At 45.0% G+C, this 26,108-nt stretch overlaps 1 protein-coding gene across 1 annotated transcript in view; it reads right to left on the reverse strand.

Annotated features, from left to right (window-relative positions):
• Nucleotides 1-26,108, reverse strand: part of sdk2b (sidekick cell adhesion molecule 2b) — a 460,427-nt gene that overhangs the window by 136,356 nt on the left and 297,963 nt on the right. Inside the window, exons 40-41 of the mRNA XM_070858209.1 lie at nucleotides 12,174-12,338; nucleotides 2,026-2,166 (exon numbers count right to left, since the gene is read on the reverse strand). Coding sequence (XP_070714310.1) covers nucleotides 2,026-2,166; nucleotides 12,174-12,338 — 306 coding nt within the window. The remainder of the gene's footprint in view (nucleotides 1-2,025; nucleotides 2,167-12,173; nucleotides 12,339-26,108) is intronic.

Below are 26,108 nucleotides of genomic sequence, written 5' to 3' on the forward strand. Positions count from 1 at the left end.
TCTCTACCTGTCTTTCCTCCTTCAAGATGCTCCTTAAAACTTACGTCTTTGACCAAGCTTTTGGTCATCTACCATAATTTCTTCTTATCTGGATCGGTGTCAAATTATTTTTTTAAATCTTTATAACAATCCTGTGAAGCACCTTGGGACGTTTTACTACGTTAAAGGCGCTATATAAATACAAGTTGTTGTTGTTGTGTGAGCCTTGACCGTGTCAGAAGCCATGAGAGTGGATGGGTGGGACCTCAGTTGAACCTGATCCAGTCCTCACCCAATATCAATACACACACTTCCAGCATGGAGAGCAATCAGGAGTGAGAACCCTGACCAAGTTTCCTATCCTTAACTTAGGGGCACGAAGATCAACTGTAGCACACCAATTGCCTTAGCTAAGGTCAATGAACTCAGCACAGACCGAATCAATCCAGAAACCTCGCTGGTCTGGATGGCTCAGCTAATCACTATGTAAACCCAGTGAGCCTTTGGAGAGCCACAACTTAGGTATTAATTGCTGGGCACTGAAAGATTTTTGATGTCCTCTGGATGGCCTTAGCATATTAAGAATAAATTAGATTACAGAACAATATCAAAGCCCACTGGTGCTTGTTAATTATATGTGAAAAATGTTTACATTCTAAAGTAGCATTGTTGTTTGCAGGGATGTTGTCAGTGTTCTGGGTTGTTTTCAGCTTGGCCGAGTGCCTGGAACAGCTGCAGTGCAGAGTCCAGCCAAATTGCATCATCTTGGCTCCCAGTGGAAGTTTGTGTTTTACAAGGCACTTTGCTTGTTGCGGAGTAACTTCTGACATGCACTGTAGATTTCTAATGTATGCTTCTTTAATTTTGCAGCCTTGATAGTGAATGTTGATGGACTGTTTGACTACAGGGACCAACAAAGCTAAATCTGATCCTGTCCTTACCCACTATCCGCACTTCCAAGTGTCACTGGATAATGATCAGGAGCAACAACAAAAAAACCTGGTTAATTTTCCACTTTCTAACCCGGAATACTTGGGCTCATCGTAGAGGTTCAACTGGCATTCAGGTTGAAAGCAGTTAACGCAGCACAAATCAGGGATAAAACTTGGGCATTCCTGATCCATACAGCCTAAGCACTCAAATGGATAAACCTGCCCAGATATCAGGCAAGCTGATGTACACTTCTGTTCTGACGAAGGGTCATCAACCTGAAACGTTAACACTGTTTTTCTCCACAGATGCTGCCTGACCTGCTGAGATTTCCAGCATTTTCTGTTTTTATTTAAGCTCATGTACACTTACAGTTTTACATTAACATAGAAAAGGTATCCAGGAGAATGTGTAATTGGTGATGGGAACTGTCCTTGCATACTTTGTGCACAAATGTGAAAAAAAAAGTCAAGATATGTTATAAAGTGTCAGTATTCTTTGTAAGTAAGTGGAGTATCTTCCAACAGTGATCATACCATCATAACATGTGCTTGTATCCGCTAAGCAAATTTTGAATATTTAAAGTGAAATTATGGGTGGGTCCTAACCATTTAGGCAAGGAGAGAGTTCTGAAGAAAACTGTATCATTTCTTTCATGCAAGTAATGTCATGGTGTTTTGCACAATATGCTTTCTGATGCAAGTGGTGTCACTTTGCATGTTTACGGGGAAAAAAGCTTTCCTGATAAATTTACAGGAGCAACAATGTCTCTTTAGTGTACTGATGTGACTACTCAGGAAACATTTGTGCCGAAGCAGATTGCAATCAGAACTTTACACCATCAGGACATCTTTGGCAATGCCTTTGTAGTTCCATATTATTTTCCAAACAGTGATCTATTTATACAGTCTGCTACTTCCATTAACAGGTTCCATTGCAAAATCATATCATTGTTGGGATATTTTTATGTTTTATACTTTTGTGTGTGTTGCAGAGATAGGGTTCAATATAATGGTTTTATTACTCTAAATAGGAAGGATCAGTTTAAGGATCTTTAGTAACTTCAGTTTTAATCACAAGGACCTAGTGAACCGTCGCAGCATCTCGTGTACTCACCTGAATCTGCTTTTTTTGTATATTTTTTGCTTTGTCCACGGATTATCAGCACAAACACCAACAGAAGGATAAAGATGAGTCCAACCAAGGCAATAACCACCAAGAACCACCACTCCTCATAAAACGGGGCTGCAGTCTGGGCTGAAAGATTCAAAAAGTAGAAAGAAATCTAAGCAAGCCCAAGATCACAATAAATAATGTGTAAAACAGTTGTGCAGGTTCAGGTGACCTGTACTTTGTGAGGTCACAGAGAAATAAAGCAGTCTCTCAGTTTTGAGGCCAATTTCGATATTGGCGGTGTCATTATACTGCTGTTGCTGTATTTGAGCTTTTTCTCTCATCACCAGTAAAGTTCATTCTCTGGATGTCAATATGAACACAATGGATCAGTATAGGCAGATTAAAGCAAATAAAGCACACGTATCTCTGTCTGTCCAATCACTCACTGCTTGGGTTTGTGTTTATTTTTGTATTCCAAGTTACTTGATTTGCATAATGACAAATCTGCTGCTGATTTGTTTTAGCTGCAGCAGTAGGTTACAGGGTGTGGTCTGTTTGGAGCACAAATGATGCAGTTGTCTCCAGCAGTCCGATATCACTCACTGCTTGTGAAATTTAGCTAACGTTAAAGAACAAACCACAGCAGACTGGTCATCATCACAGTGTAGCACATTGACCAATCAGATTTTGAACCTTTTGACCCCAGTGAGAAATGAACTCTTTGCTATTCCTGATGTACTGATCCAGAAACTCCACAGAAATGGCGAACAATCTGCAAATAAGGGTTTTGGTGGCAGATGAAGAGAGGTATGGACACAGAGCTGAAGAAAATGCAGAGACTGACCAGGTGTGGGATCATCATCATCATCATACACGGTCCCTCGAAACGAGGATGACTTGCTTCCACGCCAAAAAAAAGGACAAGTTCACAGGTGTTTCAATGAAGGACCTGAACTACATCCTGAAGGGTGGAAGTTGCCTGTGCGTGCATTTTTTTAATGTGGGGTGGCTGTTGCACACCAGCCACCACACGGGCTTGACAGAGCTAGGTCTTGGTCCAGTGGCAAGGATTACCCAAGACAACTGGAGACCTGCTCTGCTGCACAGATCTAGTGCGCACACGTATCACAATGTGGGCTGGTCCGCGCTGCCCCAGGGCTCCTGGCCCCGAACTCACGCCTCCCCTGTACCCCGATCATGTCCCTCCACAGTCCCTCGCTGTTCCTTCGCCCCGACCTCACCGCTCCTGCTGTATCTGCCCACGCTCCAATCACCGACCTGGATCTTGATGACGTCATTCTTCACAGCCATCGCCCTCCTGCACCAGTTGCGCTGTACCTTGCAATGGGATAGCTTGTGGTTGCATATCCGCTTCAGCCTGAACAGGTCTTAAAGGAGGTGAATATGGATGGGACTCAAACCATTTAAGTGTTGGTAGGAACAGAAAATGTAACTAACTTGCCTTACCAATGAAGTCAAGTGGCTTTGGAACTCCTAAACCACTTTGCCTTTCAATCTCTTTCCAATCTTTCAAAAGCCTCCAAAAATATATCTGTTTTACCACACTTTGAATTCACTGCTCCTTTGCCCCTTCCTGTCACCTACTCAGTATCCTCCTTGCTCTCTTGCAAAGTGCTCCGTGATGTATTTCCATGATGCATGTTGCAGTGTTTTGTTACATAGGATCAGAAACCTCTGTCCCTGGGACGTTTGAAAATTGTGGTACTCAGATAGCAAGTTGTGCGACACATAATGAATATAGAAATTCAGGGAATTTGTTGAAGGATGTCACCTGCTCTATTCATTGAATACCTTATTATATTGCAGGATTTTTTCTGAACTACTTCTGCTCAAAGCCGGATTACCATTTCACAATGAACTGATACACGGCACTTAATTATCTGCAAAGTTCGCATGCTTAAAATAAGGACTCAAAAATTAATATCCCCAAACTGAACAAATCTGCAAATGCAGTCCAACATCTTGATCTCAAGTAGAAAAATTGAAATACAGAACAGTTGAGGTCAGAAACTCATTTTAAAATTGGAGAATTTCACCTTTGGCCTTACTACAACAACTTGTATTTATATAGCACCTTTATCATAGTAAAACATCCCAAGGTGCTTCACGAGTGTTATCAAACAAAATTTTACATCGAGCCACATCAGGAGATATTAGGGCAGAAAGCTTGGTCAAAGAGGTAGGTTTTAAGGAGCGTTTTAAAGGAGCAAAGAGAGGTAGAGAGACGGAGAGGTTTAGGCACGGCCACCAATGGTGGAGAGATTAAAATTAGGGATGCGCAAGATGCCATAATTGGAGGAATGCAGAGATCTCGGACTGGAGGAGGTTACAGAGATAGGGAGGGGCGAAGCCATGGAGAGTTTTCAAAACAAGGATAAGAATTTTAAAATCGTGGCGTTGCATAATAATTGATAATCAAGGAGCTGTTGGGAGGGGGGAAACTTAAAACAATCACTATCACTAGAGAAAAAGTACTAGACAAACTAATGGGACTAAAGTTGTACAAATACCCTGGACCTGATGGCCAGCATCCTCGGATCTTAAAAGAAGTGGCTGCAGAGATAATGGATGCATTGGTTGTGATCTACCAAAATTCCCTGGATTCTGGAGAGGTCCCAGTGAATTGGAAAACCGCAAATGTAACTGAACGCCCCTATTTAAGAAAGGAGGGAGACAGAAAGCAGGCAACTATAGACCAGTTAGCCTAACATCTGTCATTGGGAAAATGCTGGAGTCCATTATTAAGGAAGTAGTAGCAGGACATTTAGGAAATCATAATACAATAAAACAGAGTCAGCATGGTTTTATGAAAGGGAAATCATGTTTGACAAATTTGTTGGAGTTCTTTGAGGATGTAACAAGCAGGGTGGATGAGGGGGAACCAGTAGATGTCGTGTATTTGGATTTTCAGAAGGCATTTGATAAGGTACCATATAAAAGGTTACTGTACAAGATCAGAGTTGGGGGTAATATATTAGCATGGATAGAGGATTGATTAACTAACAGAAAACAGAGAGTTGGGAATAAATGGGTCATTTTCAGGTTGGCAAACTGTAACTAGTGGGGTGCCACAGGGATCAGTGCTGGGGCCTCAAATATTTACAATCTATATTAATGACTTGGATAAAGGGATCGAGTGTAATGTAACCAAATTTGTTGATGATACAAAGATAGGTGGGAAAGCAAGTTGTGAGGAGAACGCAAAGAATCTGCAAAAGGATATAGATGGGCTAAGTGACTGGGCAAAAATTTGGCAGATGGAGTATAATGTGGGAAAACATGAGGTTATGCACTTTGGTAGGAAAAATTGAATTATTTAAATGCGGAGAGATTACAGATGCTGAGGTACAGAGGGATCGGGGAGTCCTTGTACATGAAACACAAAAGGTTTGCATGCAGGTACAGCAAGTAATTAGGAAGGCAAATGGAATGTTGGCCTTTACTGCAAGCAGAATGGAGTATGAAAGTAGGGAAGTCCTGCTACAACGATAGAGGGCGTTGGTGAGACCACACCTGGAGTACTGCGTACAGTTTTGGTCACCTTATTTAAGGAGGGATATACTTGCATTGGAGGCAGTTCAGAGAAGGTTCATGAGGTTGATTTCTGAGATGAAGAGGTTGTCCTATGAAGAAAGGTTGGGCAGGTTGGGCCTATACTCATTGGAGTTTAGAAGAGTGAAAAGTGATCTTATTCAAATGAATAAGATTTTGAGGGGGCTTGACAGGATAGATGCAGGGAGAATGTTTCCCTTCGTGGGGGAATCTAGAACTAAGGGGCATAGTTTCAGAATAAGGGGTTGCCCATTTAAAACGAAAAGGCAGAGGATTTTTTTCTCTCAGAGGGTCATGAATCTTTGGAATTCTCTACCCCAGAGAGCTGTAGAGGCTGGGTGGTTGGATATATTTATGGTGGAGATAGACAGATTTCTGAATAAGGGAGTCAAAGGTTATGGAGAGCAGGCAGGGAAGTGGAGTTGAGGCCAAGATCAGATCAGCAATGATCTTATTGATTGGCGGAGCAGGCTCGAGGGGCCAATGGCCTACTCCTGCTCCTATTTGTTATGTTATTAACTGAGAGCCAATGTGGGTCAGCAAGCACAGAGTTGATGGGTGAATGGGACTTTGTGCGAGTTAGGATACATACAGCAGCGTTTTGGGTGACTTTAAGATTATAGAGGGTGGAAGATGGGAGGCGGGCCAGGAGAGCACTGGCATAGTCAAGTCTGCAGGTAATAAAGGCTTGGACAAGGGTTTCAGCAGCAGGTGAGCTGAGGCAGGGGTGGAGTTGGGCGATATTAGAGGTGGAAATAGGCGATCTAAGTGATGGTGTGAATGTGGTCAGAAGCTCATCATTTCAGGGTCAAATTCGACACCAAGGTTGCAAACAGTCTGCTTCAGCCTGAGATAGTTGCTAGGGTGAAGGATGAAGTAGCTCGAGAATGGAGTTTGTGGTGGAAACTGAAGGCAATGGCTTGTGTCTTCCCAATATTTAGTTGGAAGAAATTTCTGCTCATCCAGCACTGGCAACGGGAGTGGGAAGAGATAAGAATGGAACCAGGTGAGTGCACTCTCATCCAACTGGACGATGGTGGAGAGGCGTTGGAGGAGGATGGATTGGTCAACTGTGTCATAGACTGCAGACAGGTCGAGAAGGACAAGGAGGGAAAGCTTACCTTTGTTACAGTCGCATAGGATGTTATTTGTGACTTTGATAAGAAACAACCTCTCAGCATCTACCCTAACAATCCTCCTCAGAATCTTATGTGCTTCACTGTTGAGCTGGGTAATAGTATGGACTGGAGTATTGTAAAACATGTGAAGTGCACAGGCAGTCATTTAAGAAACTAAGAAAAGACTTGGACAGTACTTCTAGAGAAGAGGTTATCCAGTTCGAAGACACTTGACCAATGAGGCCGGTAAGCAAAGATGTAATGGATTATGATTGCCATTTAATGCAAAGGGATAGATTTCTGGAAGTAGTTGAGACGATTTAAGAATCTGGTTACTTGATCAGGGGTATGAATCTCTCAAGCAGCTATGGGCATGTGCTGATCATTTTTTGGCCTGATGAGTAGAGACCAGCTGTTGGATAGAAGGGAGACCTAATGCCTCACGCTGTCCCACGGACAAATTGCTTGGCAGGCCAGTTGTTCAGCCTGCCCCTGGCAAGAACAGAGTGGAGCAGCAGCCAAGTAGAAGTCAAAGATGTGAAGACAATGCAGTCATATGTTTCAAATGTGACAAAACAGGCCACCAGGCAAGTGTAGAATATAGAAGCAGAGACATTTACAGCACAGATGGAGGCTCTTAGGTCCAGGATGTCTGTGCTGGCTCTTTACAAGAGCAATACAAACCTCATCCCAGTGCTGGTCTCTTAGAAATCCTGTAGCTCAAATTTGAGAGGCTGTGCGAGCTCCTAAGATATGCGGTGACCCCTGATGTAAATAGGTCGGACTCCTTATCTTCATCCCGTCACGGCGAATGGAGGTTGAAAGACACTGGCTGCTCTTTCATGAAGGGACAAGGCAGCTGGTGAAAGACTACCATTATGTAAAGGACAAAGGCTGAGCGCGCTGGATACAGCAAAGGCTATGGGCCCCAACCACATCCCAGCTGTCGTGCTGAAGACTTGTGCTCAAGAACTAGCTGCACCTCTAGCCAAGCTGTTCCAGTACAGCTACAACACTGGCATCAACCCGACAATGTGGAAAACTGCCCAGGTATGTCCTGTCCACAAAAAGCAGGACAAATCCAATCCAGCCAATTACCGCCCCATCAGTTTACACTCTATCATCAGCAAAGTGATGGAAGTTGTCGTCGACAGTGCTATCAAATGGCGCGTACTCACCAATAACCTGCTCACTGATGCTCAGGTTGGGTTTTGCCAGAACCGCTCGGCTCCAGAGCTCATTACAGCCTTGGTCCAAACACGGATGAAAGAGCTGAATTCCAAAGGTGAGGTGAGAGTGACTGCCCTTGACATCAAGGCAGCATTTGACTGAGTGTAGCATCAAGGAGCCCTAATAAAACTGAAGTCAATGGGAATCAGGGGGAAACTCTCCACTGGCTGGAGCCATACCGAGCACAAAGGAAGATGATTGTGGTTGTTGGAGGCCAATCATCCAAGCCCCAGGACATCACTGCAGGAGTTCCTCAGGGCAGTGTCCTCGGCCCAACCATCTTCAGCTGCTTCATCAATGACCTTCCCTCCATCATAAGGTCAGAAGTGAGGATGTTCGCTGATAATTGCACAGTGTTCAGTTCCATTCGCAATTCCTCAAATAAGGAAGCAGTCCATGCCCGCATGTAGCAAGAACTGGACGACATTCAGGCTTGGGCTGATAAGTGGCAAGTAACATTTGCGCCACATAAGAGCCAGGCAATGACCATCTCCAACAAGCGAGAGTCGAACCACCTCCCCTTGGTAGCCAACAGTATTATCATCACCGAATGCCCCACCATCAACATCCTGGGGGTCACCATTGACCAGAAACTTAACGGGACCAGCCACATAAATATCGTGGCAAAAGAAAACGGTCAGAGGCTGGGTATTCTACAGGGAGTGTCTCACCTGACTCCCCAAAGTCTTTCCACCATTTACAAGGCACAAGTCAGGAGTGTGATGGAATACTCTCCACTTGCCTGGATGAGTGTAGCTCCTACAACACTCAAGAAGCTCAATACCATCCAGGACAAAGCAGCCCGCTTAATTGGGACCCCATCCACCACCTTAAACATTCATTCCCTCCACCACCGGCGCACCGTGGCTGCAGTGTGTACCATCTACAAGATGCACTGCAGCCACTCCCCAAGGCTTCTTTGGCAGCACTTCCCAAATCCGTGATCTCTGCCATTTACAAGGGCAAGAGCAGCAGGCGCATGGGAGCACCATCACCTGCAAGTTCCCCTCCAAGTTACACACCATCCAGACTGGGAAATATATCGGCGTTCCTTCATCGTCGCTGGGTCAAAATCCTGGAACTCCCACCCTAACAGTACTGTGGGAGTTCCTTCACCACAAGGACTGCAGTGGTTCAAGGCGACGGCTCACCACCACCTTCTCAAGGGCAATTAGAGATGGGCAATACATGCTGGCCTAGCCAGTGATGCCCACATCCTGTAATGAATAATTTTTTTTAAAGTGGCCTACATTGAGAGACTGCATACAACAACATATGTGCCAGAGTTTAGCTAGAATATTTTGGTTATGCAGGGGTTACAAAAGTAACTATGTACTTCATGCATTAACAGATAATGATGTAGATACCGAGGGAGTTATAAACAGACAGCTCAGGGAAGAGGAGATAAGGGCAACACAGCACTTTGTTGGTCCAATACAGACAGCTACAGAAGTAATTGTTTGGCTTCTATGGTTGAGAGCTCCCACACCTGAAGAAACTCGGGGAATACGGTAATTTCAGGGGGAGGGCTTATTGGCTTTAAGCACTGTGGGGATGAGCAGTGTGGCGGCAAGCCATGTATCAAATATTGTTAGGGGTGTAACAGTCCAGGGAGGCCTGAACAGTACAAATTGAGGAGGGTGGTGGAGGCACAGCTAGCCAATCACACCCAAGGATTCAGGGGAAGGCAGACCCTTCACCTCACAGACTGAACTTAAAAAGGCACCATATCCCGAGAAAGTGTGTTCAGTTGCAAGCGGGGGGGGGGGGGGGGGGGGTAGGTAAACACAAGGTGTTAGGGAAACAAGTCTGCACCACACCTTGTGGAGGAGGAGATAGTGTTGTGTGTATTACCTGCTCAAGGGAGAGACCTAGGAAGTCATGTGGTGCACGGCCTAGCTGGGAACGGGGCAAGCGTTCTTAGGATTCCGCTGCCTCAGCTTGGTGGCAGATACAAAGATGGAGGTAGCCAATGGAGGAACCCGAAGGCAACACCCAGCTACCATCCAGGGATGAACCTAGGGGCTGATCTGGCCACAGACAGCATACTGGAATTTAGGAGCCTTCTAGAGAAAAAGATTTACATTTATATAGCGCTTTTTCACAGCCACCGGACGTCTCAAAGCACTTTACAGCCAAAGAAGTACTTTTAGAGTGTCGTCAATGTTGTTATGTGGGAAACACGGAAGCCAACTTGCACACAGCAAACTCCCACAAACAGCAACATGATAATGACCAGATAATCTGTTTTTGTTATGTTGATTGAGGGATAAATATTGGCCAGGACACCAGGGATAACTCCCCTGCTATTCTTCGAAATAGTGCCATGGGATCTTTTACGTCCACCGAGACGGGGCCTCGGTTTAACGTCTCATCCGAAAGATGGCACCTCTGACAGTACAGCACAGCACTGGAGTGTCAGCCTAGATTCATGTGCTCAAGTTCCTGGAGTGGGACTTGAACCCACAACTTTCTGACTCAGAGGCGAGTGTGCTACCCACTGAGCCACAGCTGTTGTAAGCGACTATCCAATATGTGGAACTGTATGATGCAGGTCAGAGGTGCCAAGCACAGGGGTTGTCTGTTTCTCAGGCAGGTTCCCAAGCAGCTCATGAACTCCTGGGGTCTGGGATGGTATGCAGACGTGGTGATACACCTAGCTGTCAGGCTCACACATAAGGTTTGTATCCCGGGAGAGAGAGAGAGATGTCACATTTTGTGGTTAGGAATATAGCCTATTGGGGGATGCATTGTTACATCCCCCAAGATATGCTATTCTGTAAGTGGACATTGGCAGAAATGTTCTGGTGAAAGGTCACTGACCTGAAACGTTAATTCTGTTTCTCTCTCCACAGATGCTGCCTGACCTCCAGCATTTTCAGTTTTATTTCAGATTTCCAGCATCCGCAGTATTTTGCTTTTGTATTAGATATTGGCAGTTTGAGTCAACTCGGAAATATAAAGGCACGCCTCTCTGCCTCTCGTTCCTCCTTTAAGACCCTTAAAACTTATCCTAGTTGTCCCAGCTTTTTGGTCATCTGTCCTAATATCTCATGTGGCTCAGTGTCAAATTTTGTTTGGTAACGCTCCTGTGAAGCTACGTTAAAGGCACTATCTAATTACAAGTTGTTATTGTTATTGTCCACATGATCCACTTCTTTCTGGAATTGACACACAATAGCTACTTACACGATTGCAAGGGAGTAACTGTTGCCTTTGAACGTGACAAGATATCTACAGCAGACCCCGAACAGCTCCCATAAATTGCACAAAATCGGAGTCATAATTTTCAAGCGAGGAATTAGTATGCAGAGAGAACCAAAAAGAAAAGTTAGATCATTTTAAAATCATCATATCATCATCATCGGCAGTCCCTCAGAATCGAGGAAGACTTGCTTCCACTCCTGAAGTGATTTCTTCGGTGGCTGAACAGTCCAATACAAGAGCCACAGACCCTGTCACAGGTGGGACAGACATTCGTCGAGGAAAGGGATGGGTGGGACTAGTTTGCCGCACGCTCCTTCCGCTGCCTGCGCTTGACCTCTTCACGCTCTCAGCGTTGAGATTCAAAGAGCTCAACGTCCTCCCGAATGCACTTTCTGCACCTAGGACGGTCTTCGGCCAGGGTCTCCCAGGTGTCAGTGGTGATGTCGCACTTTATCAGGGAGGCTTTGAGGGTGTCCTTGTAACGTTTCCGCTGCCCACCTTTGGCTCGTTTGCCGTGAAGGAGCTCCGCATAGAGCATTTGCTTAGGGAGTCTCGTGTCTGCCATGCGATCTATGTGGCCTGCCCAGCGAAGCTGATCGAGTGTGGTCAGTGCTTCAATGCTGGGGATATTAGCCTGGACGAAGACACTGATGTTGGTGCGCCTGTCCTCCCAGTGGATTTGCAGGATCTTGCAGAGACATCATTGGTGATATATCTCCAGCGACTTGAGGTGTCTTCTGTACATCGTCCATGCCTCTGATCCATACAGGAGGGCGGGGCAGGTATTACTACAGCCCTGTAGACCACCAAGCTCAGATAATTTAAAAATAATCCCACTGACACTGTGAGTGCATTGCCACTTCCACCACAACTTATATCAAATTTGTGGATTCAATTTACCTTTAACTCTGTTGAATAAACAGAAACTCCACCTAGGGAGTGACTAACATTTGAGGGCTCAGATTCCAAAACGTTCTATGCAACAAATATTAACACAATTTTAAGAGGCAAATTTTGTACCTGAAACAGATGGCGAAGGGGAGCTAGGGGTTCCATATCCATAATCATTCACTGCTATCACGCGGAAATCATAGCTCACGCCTTGTTTCAGGATGTCCATGCTGAAGGTGTATGATGTCACTTCCTTAGGAACATCCTTAATTAGAATATCCCACAGTCCTTCATCTGGAAAATACAAAAGTAGTGCTGTCTCAAATATTCACAAATTATCTATTCATTTCATCGCTCTCAAAGCACCTACTTCAGAGAGAGCATCCATATTGCACTTTGGGAATGTGCGGGCACATGTTCCTCTGTTCAGTTAACGGATTTCACCATTTTATACTCACCTTGGATTTTTTATTCCACATTAATGGCTGGAGAAACATATTCCAGTGATTTTTTTTTGTTGAAAAAAATAGGAAAATCAGTAACTAAATATTAAGCTAATCAGTGAAGATTTCAGGTTTCAGGTAATGTCACAAGTGAAGCACAAAATTGCTGAGGGCTCTCACTGCAAGTGGAATTGTACCTTAGCATGAGTAAGCAGATTCAGGAGCGTGAGAGGAAAAAAAAAAGCTGTGGCATCAGGAATTCGTTATTGACAGTTTACAGTTCATGATGTTATCACACAGATACTTAACTTGCTTGTACCAAATTGCTCTTTCCACTTTCTTGAGAGTAAACAACCCACTTTAAATAGATTATCACCTCCATTAAAATAGTGGAGAAAGGAATTTAGTATGGACACATTAAACATTCATATAACAACATCAGGCTGCAGCAGAACGCTCCAACCAGTTGGACCATGCTTCACCACCTGTCCTTCATGGAAAAGTTTTTCAAGAAAAACACCTTTGACCACAAGGCCATAAAGCAGTGGTCGGCATGCAAGGTCCTGGACGCCCTACGAAAGAAGGAGATGATGGATCCTGTCGGGCGGTTCCTCGAGCAGACTGTCGAACTCGTTTGGCAGAATGTCTCATCGCCAGAGCTTTCACACAAGCACCAAGACGTAGCTTGGTTGGCGGTGAGAAGGGCCCTACCCTTCAGATCCTTCATACACAGCCGTGGTTTCAGATTCACGGCACTCTGCCCCCGAGTCGGCTGTGGTGCGAACGAGACTGCCATCCATCTCCTTCGGGATTGCCCCTTTGTAAGGCAGGTCTGGAAGGAGATGCAATGGTTGCTGTCGAGGTTCATCCCAAGCAGCTCCGTAACACAGGACTCTGTACTCTGCGGACTGTTCCCAGGGACGCACACTGAGACAGACATCATCCGCTGCCGGAGAGCCATCAACTCGGTGAAAGACACACTTTGGTCTTCCCGAAACTTGCTGGTCTTCCAGAGCAAGGAGATGTCCACGGCCGAGTGTTGCAGATTGCCGCAATCCAAGGTCCAGGAGTACGCGCTGAGGGATGCACTAAAGATTGGTGCAGTCGCCGCAAAGGCACGATGGGGAAGAGTTTAAGGCCCTTCCGCCACAGTAAACCCAGAGGATGGAATCAGACCCCCCTCGAGCTGTACTTGTTAATCTGCTTGTATACATAGTGCACCATGTACTGAAACACACCTGTGTTGTGCCACGTATAATGAAAGTCTCTGTACTGTTTAGTAACTTGTAAAGAAATGTAAATGTATTCCCATCCGTTCCGTGTACTGCTTTCATCTGCATAGGGCTACATGTAACGTGATTCGTGATCGGTATTGAAATATATCCTGAAATGTAATGTAAACCTGTTCTCATCTGCTCCATGTAATACTCTTATTTGCACAGTACTACATGTAACGTGATTTACGGATTGTACTAAACTGTACCTTGAAATGAAATGCACACTCGTGCATTTATGGAACTGCTGTCAGCATCCAAACGAATTGTATGGATTTGCTGACTGTAAGGTACTGAACTATTTTCCAATGTATTGTGAAAATTTTATATGAATAAAGTATATTTTTTGAAAAAAAACCCATCACCAATGGTAGTTTGTACCATTTTAATTCATTAGTAGTCTAAATGTAAAATGGAAACAAAGAATGGTCACCATATGCCTGTAAGATCAGTCGACACTCCTGCTGAGCACTTAAAACCACCCATTGCACTCAATTGATGCATTAATAATGGGGACTAATTAGCCTAAGATGTACATTGTAAATATCTCTAGAAAATTGTGCCAGTAAAACATTTATGAAGCACAGTCCCACAGGAACAAATGGCCCCAACTTTTAAGGAAGGAACAGAGAACATAGTTTTTTTTCCATTAGCTTTATCACATCTTCATCTGCAGGGCAGAATATGATCAATGGCCTCAAAATCCCAGCCTCCCCGGGTCCGTACAGAGTATGTATGGACCCGGGAAAGCCCCGCAAAGGCTGTTTTTTGGCGTGCAATGCGCATGCCCCGAAAACCAGCTTTTCCGATCTGTCAAGCTCTGGCTTGACAGATCCAACGCATCTTGGCAGCAAGGACATTTGCATGGGCAAGATTGCAGTATTTACCCATAACTTTCCCAGCCAATGTCCTGAAAACTCTTGCACCTAGTAAAAGCAGGCGCAACACAGTAAATAAAATAAAAAAAAAACAATGTTAAAAACCCACTAAGGTAAGTTTCTTTTGAACCATAATTAAAAAACTTTTTTAAAAATTGGAAAAATATATATATATTCTATGGCATTTATTAACTTTAATTTAAATTAATCTTAAATGTGTGATGTATTTTTTCTATTTTTTATTTGTGTTTGGGTGTTTGGGGTGGGGGGGGTTTCCCCATCAGAATGGCAGGTAGTGACTAGTGGGGTACCGCAAAGTTCAGTGCTGGGACTCCAGCTATTTACAATATACATTAATGATTTAGACGAAGGAATTGTATGTAATATCTCCAAGTTTGCAGATAACACTAAGTTGGGTGAGAGTGTAAGCTGTGAGGAGGATGCTAAGAGGCTGAAGGGTGACTTGGACAGGTTAGATGAGTGGGCAAATACATGGCAGATGCAGTATAATGTGGATAAATGTGAGGTTATCCAATTTGGTGGCAAAAACAGGAGGGCTGATTATTATCTGAATGGTGACAGATTGGTAAAGGGGGAGGTGCAACGAGACCTGGGTGTCATGGTACATCAGTTATTGAAAGTTAGCATACAGGTACAGCAGGTGGTGAAGAAGGCAAATGGCATGTTGGCCTTCATAGCAAGAGGATTCGAGTATAGGAGTAGGGAGGTCTTACTACAGTTGTGCAGGGCCTTGGTGAGGCCACACCTTGAATATTATGTACAGTTTTGGTCTCCTAATCTGAAGAAGAACATTCTTGCTATTGAAGGAGTACAGCGAAGGTTCACCAGACTGATTCCCGGGGTGACAAGACTGACATATGAAGAAAGACTGCATTGACTAGGCTTGTATTCAATGGAATTTAGAAAAATGAGAGGGGATCTCATAGAAACATATAAAATTCTGACGGGATTGGACAGGTTAGATGCAGAAAGAATGTTCCCGATGTTGGGGAAGTCCAGAACCAGGGGTAACAGTCTAAGGATAAGGGGTAAGCCATTTAAGACCGAAATGAGGAGAAACTTCTTCACTCAGAGAGTTGTGGGCATGTGGAATTCTCTACCACAGAAATCTGTTGGGGCTGGTTCGTTAGATATATTTAAAAGGGAGTTAGATGTGCCCCTCATGGCTAAAGGGATCAAGGGGTATGGAGAGAAAGCAGGAATGGGGTACTGAAATGCATGATCAGCCATGATCACATTGAATGGTGGTGCAAGCTCAAAGGGCCAAATGGCCTACTCCTGCACCTATTTTCTATGTTTCTATGTTTCTATCATAATAATGGGAACTCCTACTTACGGAGTTCCCATTATTATGAATGAGAAAATACTGTACCTGGATTGGCTGCCCAGTGCCATGTGACTCCAGCTCCAGCATACAGACTTCCCAATGTGCAAGCGCTCTGATGCGCAGGAAGAGGAGGCCTCAGGACCGGGATCGCTGGTGGGTGCAGCAGGAAAAGGTAGGTGTGCATCTTTTTTAACATTTTCTGTTGAGTGCCCGCGATCAGAGGACTGGGATTTCAGGGCCAATATGTTGCAAAATCAACTGTTGCTCAGTTTTTAAATACATTGCCCAACGGTATTATGCCAGTATTGATCCCTGGTCCGTATTGAGGTCTCTGATCTCAATTGTGGCATTGGTAGCATTACTCCAATTGGCCTCACTGCACCCAGGTTGGGAAAGGAACAAACACACCAGGAATTACACTCCAGAACAATATCCATGGGACCCAATTATGCTGTGTCTCTGCCCTGTTTCATAATGCCCTGGGGTTTCCTATAGGGTCTGGTGTGGGTTACCCTCTTGCAGCTATTGGGCCGGATTTGCGAGAGGTTTGCAACCGGGTTTTTGCTGCGATTTGACCCTCCGCGGCGAAAACCCAGTCGCAAAGCCCGGGCAGGATCTTCGGGTACCTGTTTCTGCTGTCGCTTCCAAGTACCGCCGGGGAGAGGTGCGCCGACGTACAACGACTTGGATTGTGTTTGCGTGCGAATGTCGGTACTCTCCCGACCCGTACTCCGCGCCCAGAATACCGACAGGTCAACCTGTCAGTGCAGCCCTGCCAGCAGCGATAAGTAGGAAAACCTGCAAAAAAAGGTAAGTTAAGTTTTTATTTTTTTATTTTTTTTGCAGCGATTAGATAGTTAAGGGTCTTGTAGATGTTTTTGGAATGTTTTTTGGAATTCCCCCCCACCCCCCCAAAGCCTCTCTCGCAGCGCTCCCGGTTCGAACTAAAGTTGCCAAAACTCGATTTTTGTACCACGAATGCTTATGCAATGCCCCCCTTACCGACATAAAAACAGTAGCGCAACAAAAACAGTAAGTTTCACGTATCGCTACCGTTTTCGCCGAAAAACCCCGAAAGCCTAAAATCCGGCTCGAAATCTGGAATGGAAGCAGGATTGACGGGAAGACATCACCTGCTGGAATTTGTTCTAGTTCCATCTTCAGTGTCCCATCTATATTGATGGCCGACAAAAGACAAGCGCACAGTACTTCTAAGTGGCAGAAATGGGGCCCACAAGAGTCTTTCAGGTTGGTACTCTGAGAAAAATCAGATTTTGCCTATGTTAAAACAATGTTCCAATTTTTACTGTAATCGTCAGACAAATTTGCCGGCTTTACCGGCAGCTGGCCACTACCATATTTTGCCGACTCCCCTCCCACCTAATGGGTGCGTCAGTTCGTGTGATACTGGTGTCGGCACTCACTAATAGTATGCAAGTTGCCTGACACTGAAAATCCCAATGTGGTCAGGCACTTTAACCTGGGGTGCATCTGTTATGCTGGCAGAGGGAGAATCACTGTTTTTTAACCCGTCTAGATTTGTAAATGAGTAAAGCCCATTTCAGAATGGTATGAGAGGGAGGCAGAAGCTTGCAGAAATTTAGCCCTTTGCATCGTCATGGTTAGACATGAGTAACCAAACAGAAACACAGTTTAATGCGTGGAAACATCTCAAATCAGCCATCTTGTTATTGTGCCAACTGATGAACTTGAGAAAAAGAGCAGTCTGCCCCCATGGCAATGTTTGCCCAAAATGTCAGAGGAAGAAATGGACATTTTTTTGTGCAGATACATTTTCTGAAACAAAGTTCAGATTTTTTTTTTAAACCGTTCAAAACAGGATTAGTTCTAACATTTACAGAATATTTGAACTTGACGGGTTTGGTAGGGCATGCTAAAAATATTCTGTGCAATGCTGATGCCTCAGGCACTCTAATCACAGAGTCAAAGGCTTTTTTCATGGAGGGGCCAGAATAAATGATTCACGCTCTCCCAATGAAATGTTTCTTTCCATTACCAGTCAGCAACAGATATAGGAGAGTATTGTGCTGTGGACTTCAAACCCCTCGGAGCTGGACCGTGATGCATTTCATCTCAACAGCTATCGCACAATGGAGTTCTTCACCCTGGGATAATTTTAGCCTACCCTGTCTGCCGGGAAACTGAGAGATTGGACGCCCGGTTTACACTCTGCCCCATTTTACTTTCCATCGACTTTAAATGGGTGCGTGATCCAACCCAATCAGTTCTCGGTCAGGTGGGCTAGCTTAAAATTACTCTTAGTCTTTCTGGGCCTGAAAGCAAGGGGGGCATGGGAGAGAGAACATATTCAGATGTTTGTGGCACCACCACTCGCTCCAGTTAACTTTGAATTATGTCCAAGCCTTCGGAGACTAGGTCTCCGCTGCAATCTGTGCGATCTGTCGCCGGTCCTCTGAAATCCTTCTTTTTAGTGCAAGATTACAGAGACCCGAATTCACAGGCAGAGGAGTCAGGGACTGATTTCTGCAGAGCCACTGGCAGATCCAATGTTCACCTTGGGCTTCTCTGGCATTGTCAGGATAATGAATGAAAGAGTGACACACTTATAAATAGACTGCAAGGAAGGGCCAGGGGAAGGAGGTGAGGTTTAAACATTCCTGCATTGTAAAGAAGTCCTGGGGTTCAAGGTGGCATTTACTGCCAGAATCACTGCCTTCCACAGAGTGTGTGCCGTGTGTTTGGCAGCTGTCCGCCCCATTTCAGGTTGCCTCCTTTCTCTAATGCCACTATTTCACCTGCCGGTTTTGTATTCTACAGCTGCATTAAGTCTCTGAGTCTCCTCCAACTATGTTCTGCCCCTCTACTCCCCTCACCCCCAGTCAGCTATTCAGAGCCTAACTCCTGCCTTTTCCCCAATTTTCCATCTCCACCCCAGCATATCTGAGATGGTGCAAGCTTTATTTACACAGCCTACAAGCCTCCCTAAACTTAAGTTAGCTGACTTTACAATTTACAACCGTCTGAGCACCAGGCAGTTTGTGCACCAGGCAGTCTGAACGTGCTCGGGCGGCTGAAGGCCTATTCCCATTCCTCTGAGTTCCTGTACTATTTTACTTCCAGTGGCACAATGGCATCGCAAGAATTTTGGGCCCATTTATTTTTTTGTTCCCTGACTAAATGTCATAAAGGTTTCTCCCTTAATCATTTTGGCAAAGTCACCTCCAGTTCAGAAGAACTTTATCCTTAATTTGAGGATATTTAAATTAGTCTCAGACACACTGGGGCACAATTACTGCACAGTACTTAATTAGTCAGAAGCAGACTATTGCTAAATGTACTTTAACACAACCTGCAACAAATTTATCAAACAAGTAGCAAAATGAATAGATTTATCATGAAACCAGACAGCAACACGTGGGTCAGGGTCAGCAGGAGGCAGTTGGGATTGATGCAAAGACATTCTGAGGAGGACCAGCAGAGGTCAGAGTTGGTGGAGTGGCACTCTGGGGAGGTACAGCAGCACAGCAGGACTCCAGGGACACAAAATGGCAATCACAAAGAAAGGGCAACTCCAGAAGTCAACATATCAAAAATTGAAAGATTTTGGCATAACATCATGAGTGAACTAAAAAATGCAGCACAATGGTAATTCTCAAGTTACAAGCATGTGAGTTGACTTCGGTACCATCAATAGTAGCACACTATTATTATTTTTTTTTTTGCTGGGACGTGTCTCACTGATCAGAGTCGTACAATTCAGTAAACTACCATTTCTAATTCCATTGCACTGAATAAAGGCATCACCTCACTGGCCAGTAGAATTATCAGTCAGATCCCAGCAACAAATTATGCCAACACATCAGGCTGGTCCTTACTGGAAATGTAATGGGGTATTAACAACACATGCCGTTATTAATGTGGGAATCAGCCAACGCGTTCAGGGGATTAAGAGATACTCTGTCAGTTGCGAATGGCCAGAACTTGCTGGTTGATTTACACTGCTTCGCAGTTTGCGTCACCTTTAGCATCCTCGTTATTTCTAAGAACTTGCTGGATTTGCACATTAATTGCCCATTAAACTCGCCACAGTAAGTTAAGTCTAGTAATTAAGGCCCCCAAGTTTCCACACGCGGCAAAACAGGCACCCCTCCGAGCTGGGCGCCCGTTTTTCGCGCCGAAAACGGCGCCTGAAAAGAAACGCGCTATTCTCGAGCGCTTTGCAGCTCGATGTCTGCTTGGCGCGGCGCCCAGGGGGCGGAGCCTACCACTCGCGCCGATTTTGTAAGTAGGAGGGGGCGGGTACCATTTAAATGAGTTTTTTTCATGCCGGCAACCCTGCGCGTGCACGTTGGAGCGTTCGCGCACGCGCAGTGTGAAGGAAACATTGGCACTCGGCCATTTTTGTAGTTCTTTGCAGCTGTTCAATTTTTAACTTTTTTTAATAAAACCACATTGTCCTTCCATGATCAGCACTGAGGCTTCCTGCAGCCTTCTCCCTGCCTCCCCCCTGCTGCCGTCGGTCGGGCCCTCACTGCCTCCCCCCTGCTGCCGTCGGTCGGGCCCTCACTGCTTCCCCCGTCCTGCCGTCGGGAACGGCTGCCTCAACTTGTGAGGCTTCCTGCAGCCTTCTCCCTGCCTGAAGCACTTTCACACAGGTAGGAACATGGTTTATTTAATCTTTTCTTTGCTTATAAATTTTTATTCAGGTTGGAATTATTTGTATAATATTTGTATAAGTATAACTAAGGATTTATTGTAGAATGTAATGACTTCCCCCCCCGCACCCCCCCCACCTCGTTCCCGACGCCTAATTTGTAACCTGCGCCTGATTTTTTAATGTGCAGACAAGGTTTTTTCAAGCCTACAAAAATCTTCACTTGCTCCATTCTAAGTTAGTTTGGAGTACGTTTTCACTGTGGAAACTTTCAAATCAGGCGTCAGTGGCCGGACATGCCCCCTTTTGAAAAAAAAATTCTGTTCAAAAGTGAAACTGTTCTACCTGACTAGAACTGCAGAAAACTAAATGTGGAGAATTCCGATTTCTAAGATACTCTGTTCTCCACCAGTTGCTCCGAAAAATCAGGAGCAAATCATGTGGAAACTTGGGGCCTAAGAGTATAAGTACCTGTTTCAACGACATGATAATTCTAAATGCAATACCAATCAAACTCCCACACACACTATGGGAACAATTTAAACTGTTAATCCCATTCCTGCAAATTATCAATTGATTTTTAAAATGTCTGGATTTTCGGGTCCTTCGCGCTCCGGATCTTGCCCCGGAGTGGCGTGAAATGGGTCGGCGAGGTCGTCTGCGTCCGGTTGGGAGCTTCGGATCGGGTTTTGCAGTGGAGCTTCGAAGCACCGGCGGGAGTGTGCAACGCCTCGCGTTGCGACACCAGCACGAGTTTTGACTCGCACCCGACCCATGCGCCCCGAAGCGCGCTCCGCGATGACCGCCATGTAAACCAGAGCGGCCCAGCCATGCCGGCGGCGGTGAGGTAGGTAAAGTAATGCGACGTTCCGGTCTGTCACTGTTGGAATTGTCCATGAGGGTCCTGACATTCCAGGTCCCGAACCTCATTTTGTAGGGTGAAAGAGGCCTGTGCGTGAGTTCTTTTAACGTGGGGTGGCCATTGCACACCGGCTACCACATGGGCTTAGCAGAGCAAGGCATTGATCCAGTGGCAGGGGCGTCCGAGATGACTGGAGACCAGGCTCTACTGTATGGGCCGAGTTGCCTATAGTGAGGTGTGAGCCAGAAGCTCGGCGCTGAGCAGCGCCTTCAGGAGAGGTGGTGGGAGATCGGAGGTGCATAGGGCCTCCTTGATCATGTGCAGCAGCCCCACTGGCACCTGGGAATCCCTGGCCCAAGACCGCCCAAAATGGAGGAAGAGCATCCAAGAGGGCGCTGAGCACCTTGAGTCTTGTCGCCAAGCACATGAGGAAATCAAGCGCAGGCAGCGGAAGGAGCGTGCGGCAAATCAGACTCCGCACCCACCCTTTCCTTCAACCACTGTCTGCCCCACCTGTGGCAGAGACTGTACAGTCACCTGAGAACTCACTTTTAGAGTGGAAGCAAGTTTTCCTCGATTCCGAGGGATTGCCTATGATGATGATGATGGTAGGTAAAGTGCAGAAAAGGTAAGTAAGTGCGAGTGTTTATTCTTTTAATTTTTTTTTAGTGATTTTTGTTGTGGTAGCGTGGGTAATGTTTTGGGAATGTTTTTGTGGGTTTTGTTTAGCTTTTTTTCCCCTCCCCAAGGCCTCTCTCGAAGCACTCTCAGCCCAGCACAATTAGTTGGCGAGGTTCCCATTTTTACGCCTCCCTTCGCACTGCGCACCCTGGCACAGGACCCAGATAGCAAACATTTCTTACGAGAGCGCAACCTATTCCTTGCCGGTAACTTTCCTGCCCTGCCTCTGTTTTTGCCCCGAAAACGGCAAAACCGAAAATTCAGCCCAAAATGTTTACATTCTTTTCTTACTTTTCCTTTCTGTCTCTTTTTTTCACTCTCTCTTAATCTAATCTTTCTTTACTTCTCTTTCTGTGCCTTATTTGACTCTAATTTACCCTTCTTCTGTTGTTCCTCTGTTCCGTACTCAATCCTTAAATCTCATTGGTTAAGGAGATAGACTGTTAGTCTCGCCGTTAACCAAGGCCCCAGATGGCCTGTTGCACTTGCAGCACGGTCATCAGCTCACACTTCCAGCAAGTTACGGTGCAAATTTTAATTTGGGCTGAAGGGTGCAGAAAAATGTCTAACAGTGCACATCTTAAGATGCCCCACTCCAGCAAGGTCTCGCAATCAGTCGTACGGAGCTCATTGACAGAAGGAATAAAACCAATTCAATGGAGTACAGAGAAAAAAGAGATTAAGGCTATCTTTTCAAAAGTGATATTTCCACAACATGCCCCACTTTCTAAAACCCTGGCTTTATCATGCTGTGCTTTCAGCATTGTTTGCAGCAGCTGTGATTTTTGGGCCATATGGCAAGCAGAAAATCAATCCTACAACGGTAATTTGACAGCTCTATAAGTAAGCTTTACACAGCTGAAGTAACCCTTAAGACTTTGACCTTTGCATCAAATTTATGACCCTCATAGCATCATCATCTGGGCTTGATGCTGATGGAAGGTCAGAGTGCATATGCTTAATGCCCCTTGGAGAATACATAGTGCCAACCTCGAATTTCCTGCAACAGATTAAATATGGGTGATACAGCCAATTTCCATAATTAAGTGATTTGCAGAACCCAGACAACTCAATGGGTAACAGCACTGCCTCGTGTGATACAGATCCATACACATTAGCAAGGTCACAGTTTTTTCTAAATTAAAAAAAAAATGCTTTGTCTCCTCCAATTTTCCTGAAGTCACTGATCCTTGCTGGGAGGCTACAGTACCTGACCCAAGTAGTTATTCTTCATGTGTGAGAGTAAATAGTGAGTCATCATCATAAACGGTCCCTCGAAAGGAGGATGACTTGCTTCCATGCCGAAAATGGATGAGTTCACAGGTGTTTCAATGACATTCCGGATCCCGAACCACATCCTGAAAGGTGGAGAAGCTTGTGCGTGGATTTTTTTTAACGTGTGGTGGCCGTTGCACCCCAGCTACCACACGGGCTTGACAGAGATAGGTCTTCGTCCAGTGGGAAGGATTAACCAAGATGACTGGAGATCAGCTCTGCTGCACGGATCTCGTGCGCACACATATCGCAGTGTGGGCTGGCCCGTGCTGCCCCTGGGCCCTCGCCTCTTGTGGGCTCCGAACTCACGCCTCTCCTGGTGAGTGTTAACAGCATAGTCAATAGTTAGTGTTAACAGCACAGCAAACATACCGTGCTGAGGACAGATATCTCAGGAGGATTGAACGTGGTGATTACTGAGACCACGGAATGAGCTGGTCCATTTGGACCAGGGTGCCAAATGGCATACAAAAACTTTATGGTGACCTAAAGCAAATTGCAGCAATCCTGGCTCACCAAGTCTAGAAACATAGAAACATAGAAAATAGGTGCAGAAGTAGGCCATTTGGCCCTTCGAGCCTGCACCACCATTCAATGTGATCATGGCTGATCATGCACTTCAGTACTCCATTCCTGCTTTCTCTCCATACCTCTTGATCCCTTTAGCCATAAGGGGCCACATCTAACTTCCTTTTGAATATATCTAAAGAACTGGCCTCAACAACTTTTTGCAGTAGAGAATTCCACATGCTCACATCTCTCTGAGTGAAGAAGTTTTTCTCATCTTGGTCCTAAATGGCTTACCCCTTATCCTTAGACTGTGACCCCTGGTTCTCAACTTCCCCAACATCGGAAACATTCTTCCTACATCTAACCTGTCCAATCCCGTCAGAATTTTATATGTTTCTATGAGATCCCCTCTCATTCTTCTAAATTCCATTGAATATAAGCCTAGTCGATCCAGTCTTTCTTCATATGTCAGTCCTGTCATCCCGGGCATCAGTCTGATGGATCTTCGCTGCACTCCCTCACTAGCACGAATGTCCTTCCTCAGATTAGGAGATGAAAACTGTATACAATATTCAAGGTGTGGCCTCACCAAGGCCCTGTACAACTGTAGTAAGACCTCCCTGCTCCTATACTCAAATCCTCTCGCTATGAAGGCCAACATGCCATTTGCCGCCTTCACCGCCTGCTGTACCTGTATGCCAACTTTCAATGACTGATGTACCATGACACCCAGGTCACGTTGCACCTCCCCTTTTCCTAATCTGTCACCATTCAGATAATAATCTGCCTTCCTGTTTTTACCACCAAAGTGGATAACCTCAGATTTATCTACATTATACTGCATCTGACATTTATTTGCCCATGCACCTAACCTGTCTAAGTCACCCTGCAACCTCTTAGCATCCTCCTCACAGCTCACACTGCCACCCAGCTTAGTGTCATCTGCAAACTTGGAGATATTACATTCAATTCCTTCGTTTAAATCATTAATGTATATTGTAAATAGCTGGGGTCCCAGCACTGAACCTTGCGGTAACCCCACTAGTCACTGCCTGCCATTCTGAAAAGGACCCGTTTATTCCTACTCTTCGCTTCCTGTCTGCCAACCAGCTCTCTATCTATGTCAATACCATACCCTCAATACGATGTGCTTTAATTTTGCACACTAATCTCTCGTGTGGGACCTTGTCAAAAGCCTTTTGAAAGTCTAAATACACCACATCCACTGGCTCCCTCTTGTCCACTCTACTAATTACATCCTCAAAAAATTCTAGAAGATTTGTCAAGCATGATTTCCCTTTCATAAATCCATGCTGACTTGGATCGATCCTGTCGCTGCTATTACATCTTTAATAGTTGATTCCAACATTTTCCCCACTACCGATGTTAGACTAACTGGTCTATAATTCCCTGTTTTCTCTCTCACTCCGTTTTTAAAAAGTGGGGTTACCCTCCAATCCATAGAAACTGATCCAGAGTTTTTAGAATGTTGGAAAATGACCACCAATGCATCCACTATTTCTAGGGCCACTTCCTTAAGTACTCTGGGATGCAGACTATCAGGCCCTGGGGATTTATCGACCTTCAATCCCATCAATTTCCCTAACACAATTTCCTGACTAATAAGGATTTCCTTCAGTTCCTCCTTCTCGCGAGACCCTCGTTCCCCTAATATTTCTGGAAGGTTATTTGGGTCTTCCTTAGTGAAGACAGAACCAAAGTATTTGTTCAATTGGTCTGCCATTTCTTTGTTCCCCATTGTAAATTCACCTGATTCTAACTGGAAGTGACCTACATATTTCTTCACTAATCTTTTTCTCTTCATGTATCTGTAGAAGCTTTTGCAATCAGTTTTTATGTGCCCTGCAAGCTTACTCTCATATTCTATTTTCCTCCTCCTAATTAAACCCTTTGTCTTCCTCTGCTGAATTCTAAATTTCTCCCAGTCCTCAGGTTTGCTGCTTTTTTTGGCCAATTTATATGCCTCTTCCTTGGATTTAACACTAGCCCTAATTTCCTTTGAAAGACATGATTGAGCCACCTTCCCCGTTTTATTTTTATGCCAGACAGAGATGTACAATTGTTGAAGTTCATCCATGTGATCTTTAAATGTCTGCCATTGCCTATCCACCGTCAACCCTTTAAGTATCATTTGCA

This window comes from Pristiophorus japonicus, chromosome 16 (assembly GCF_044704955.1).
Source record: "Pristiophorus japonicus isolate sPriJap1 chromosome 16, sPriJap1.hap1, whole genome shotgun sequence".
Classification (NCBI taxonomy): Eukaryota; Metazoa; Chordata; class Chondrichthyes; family Pristiophoridae; genus Pristiophorus; species Pristiophorus japonicus.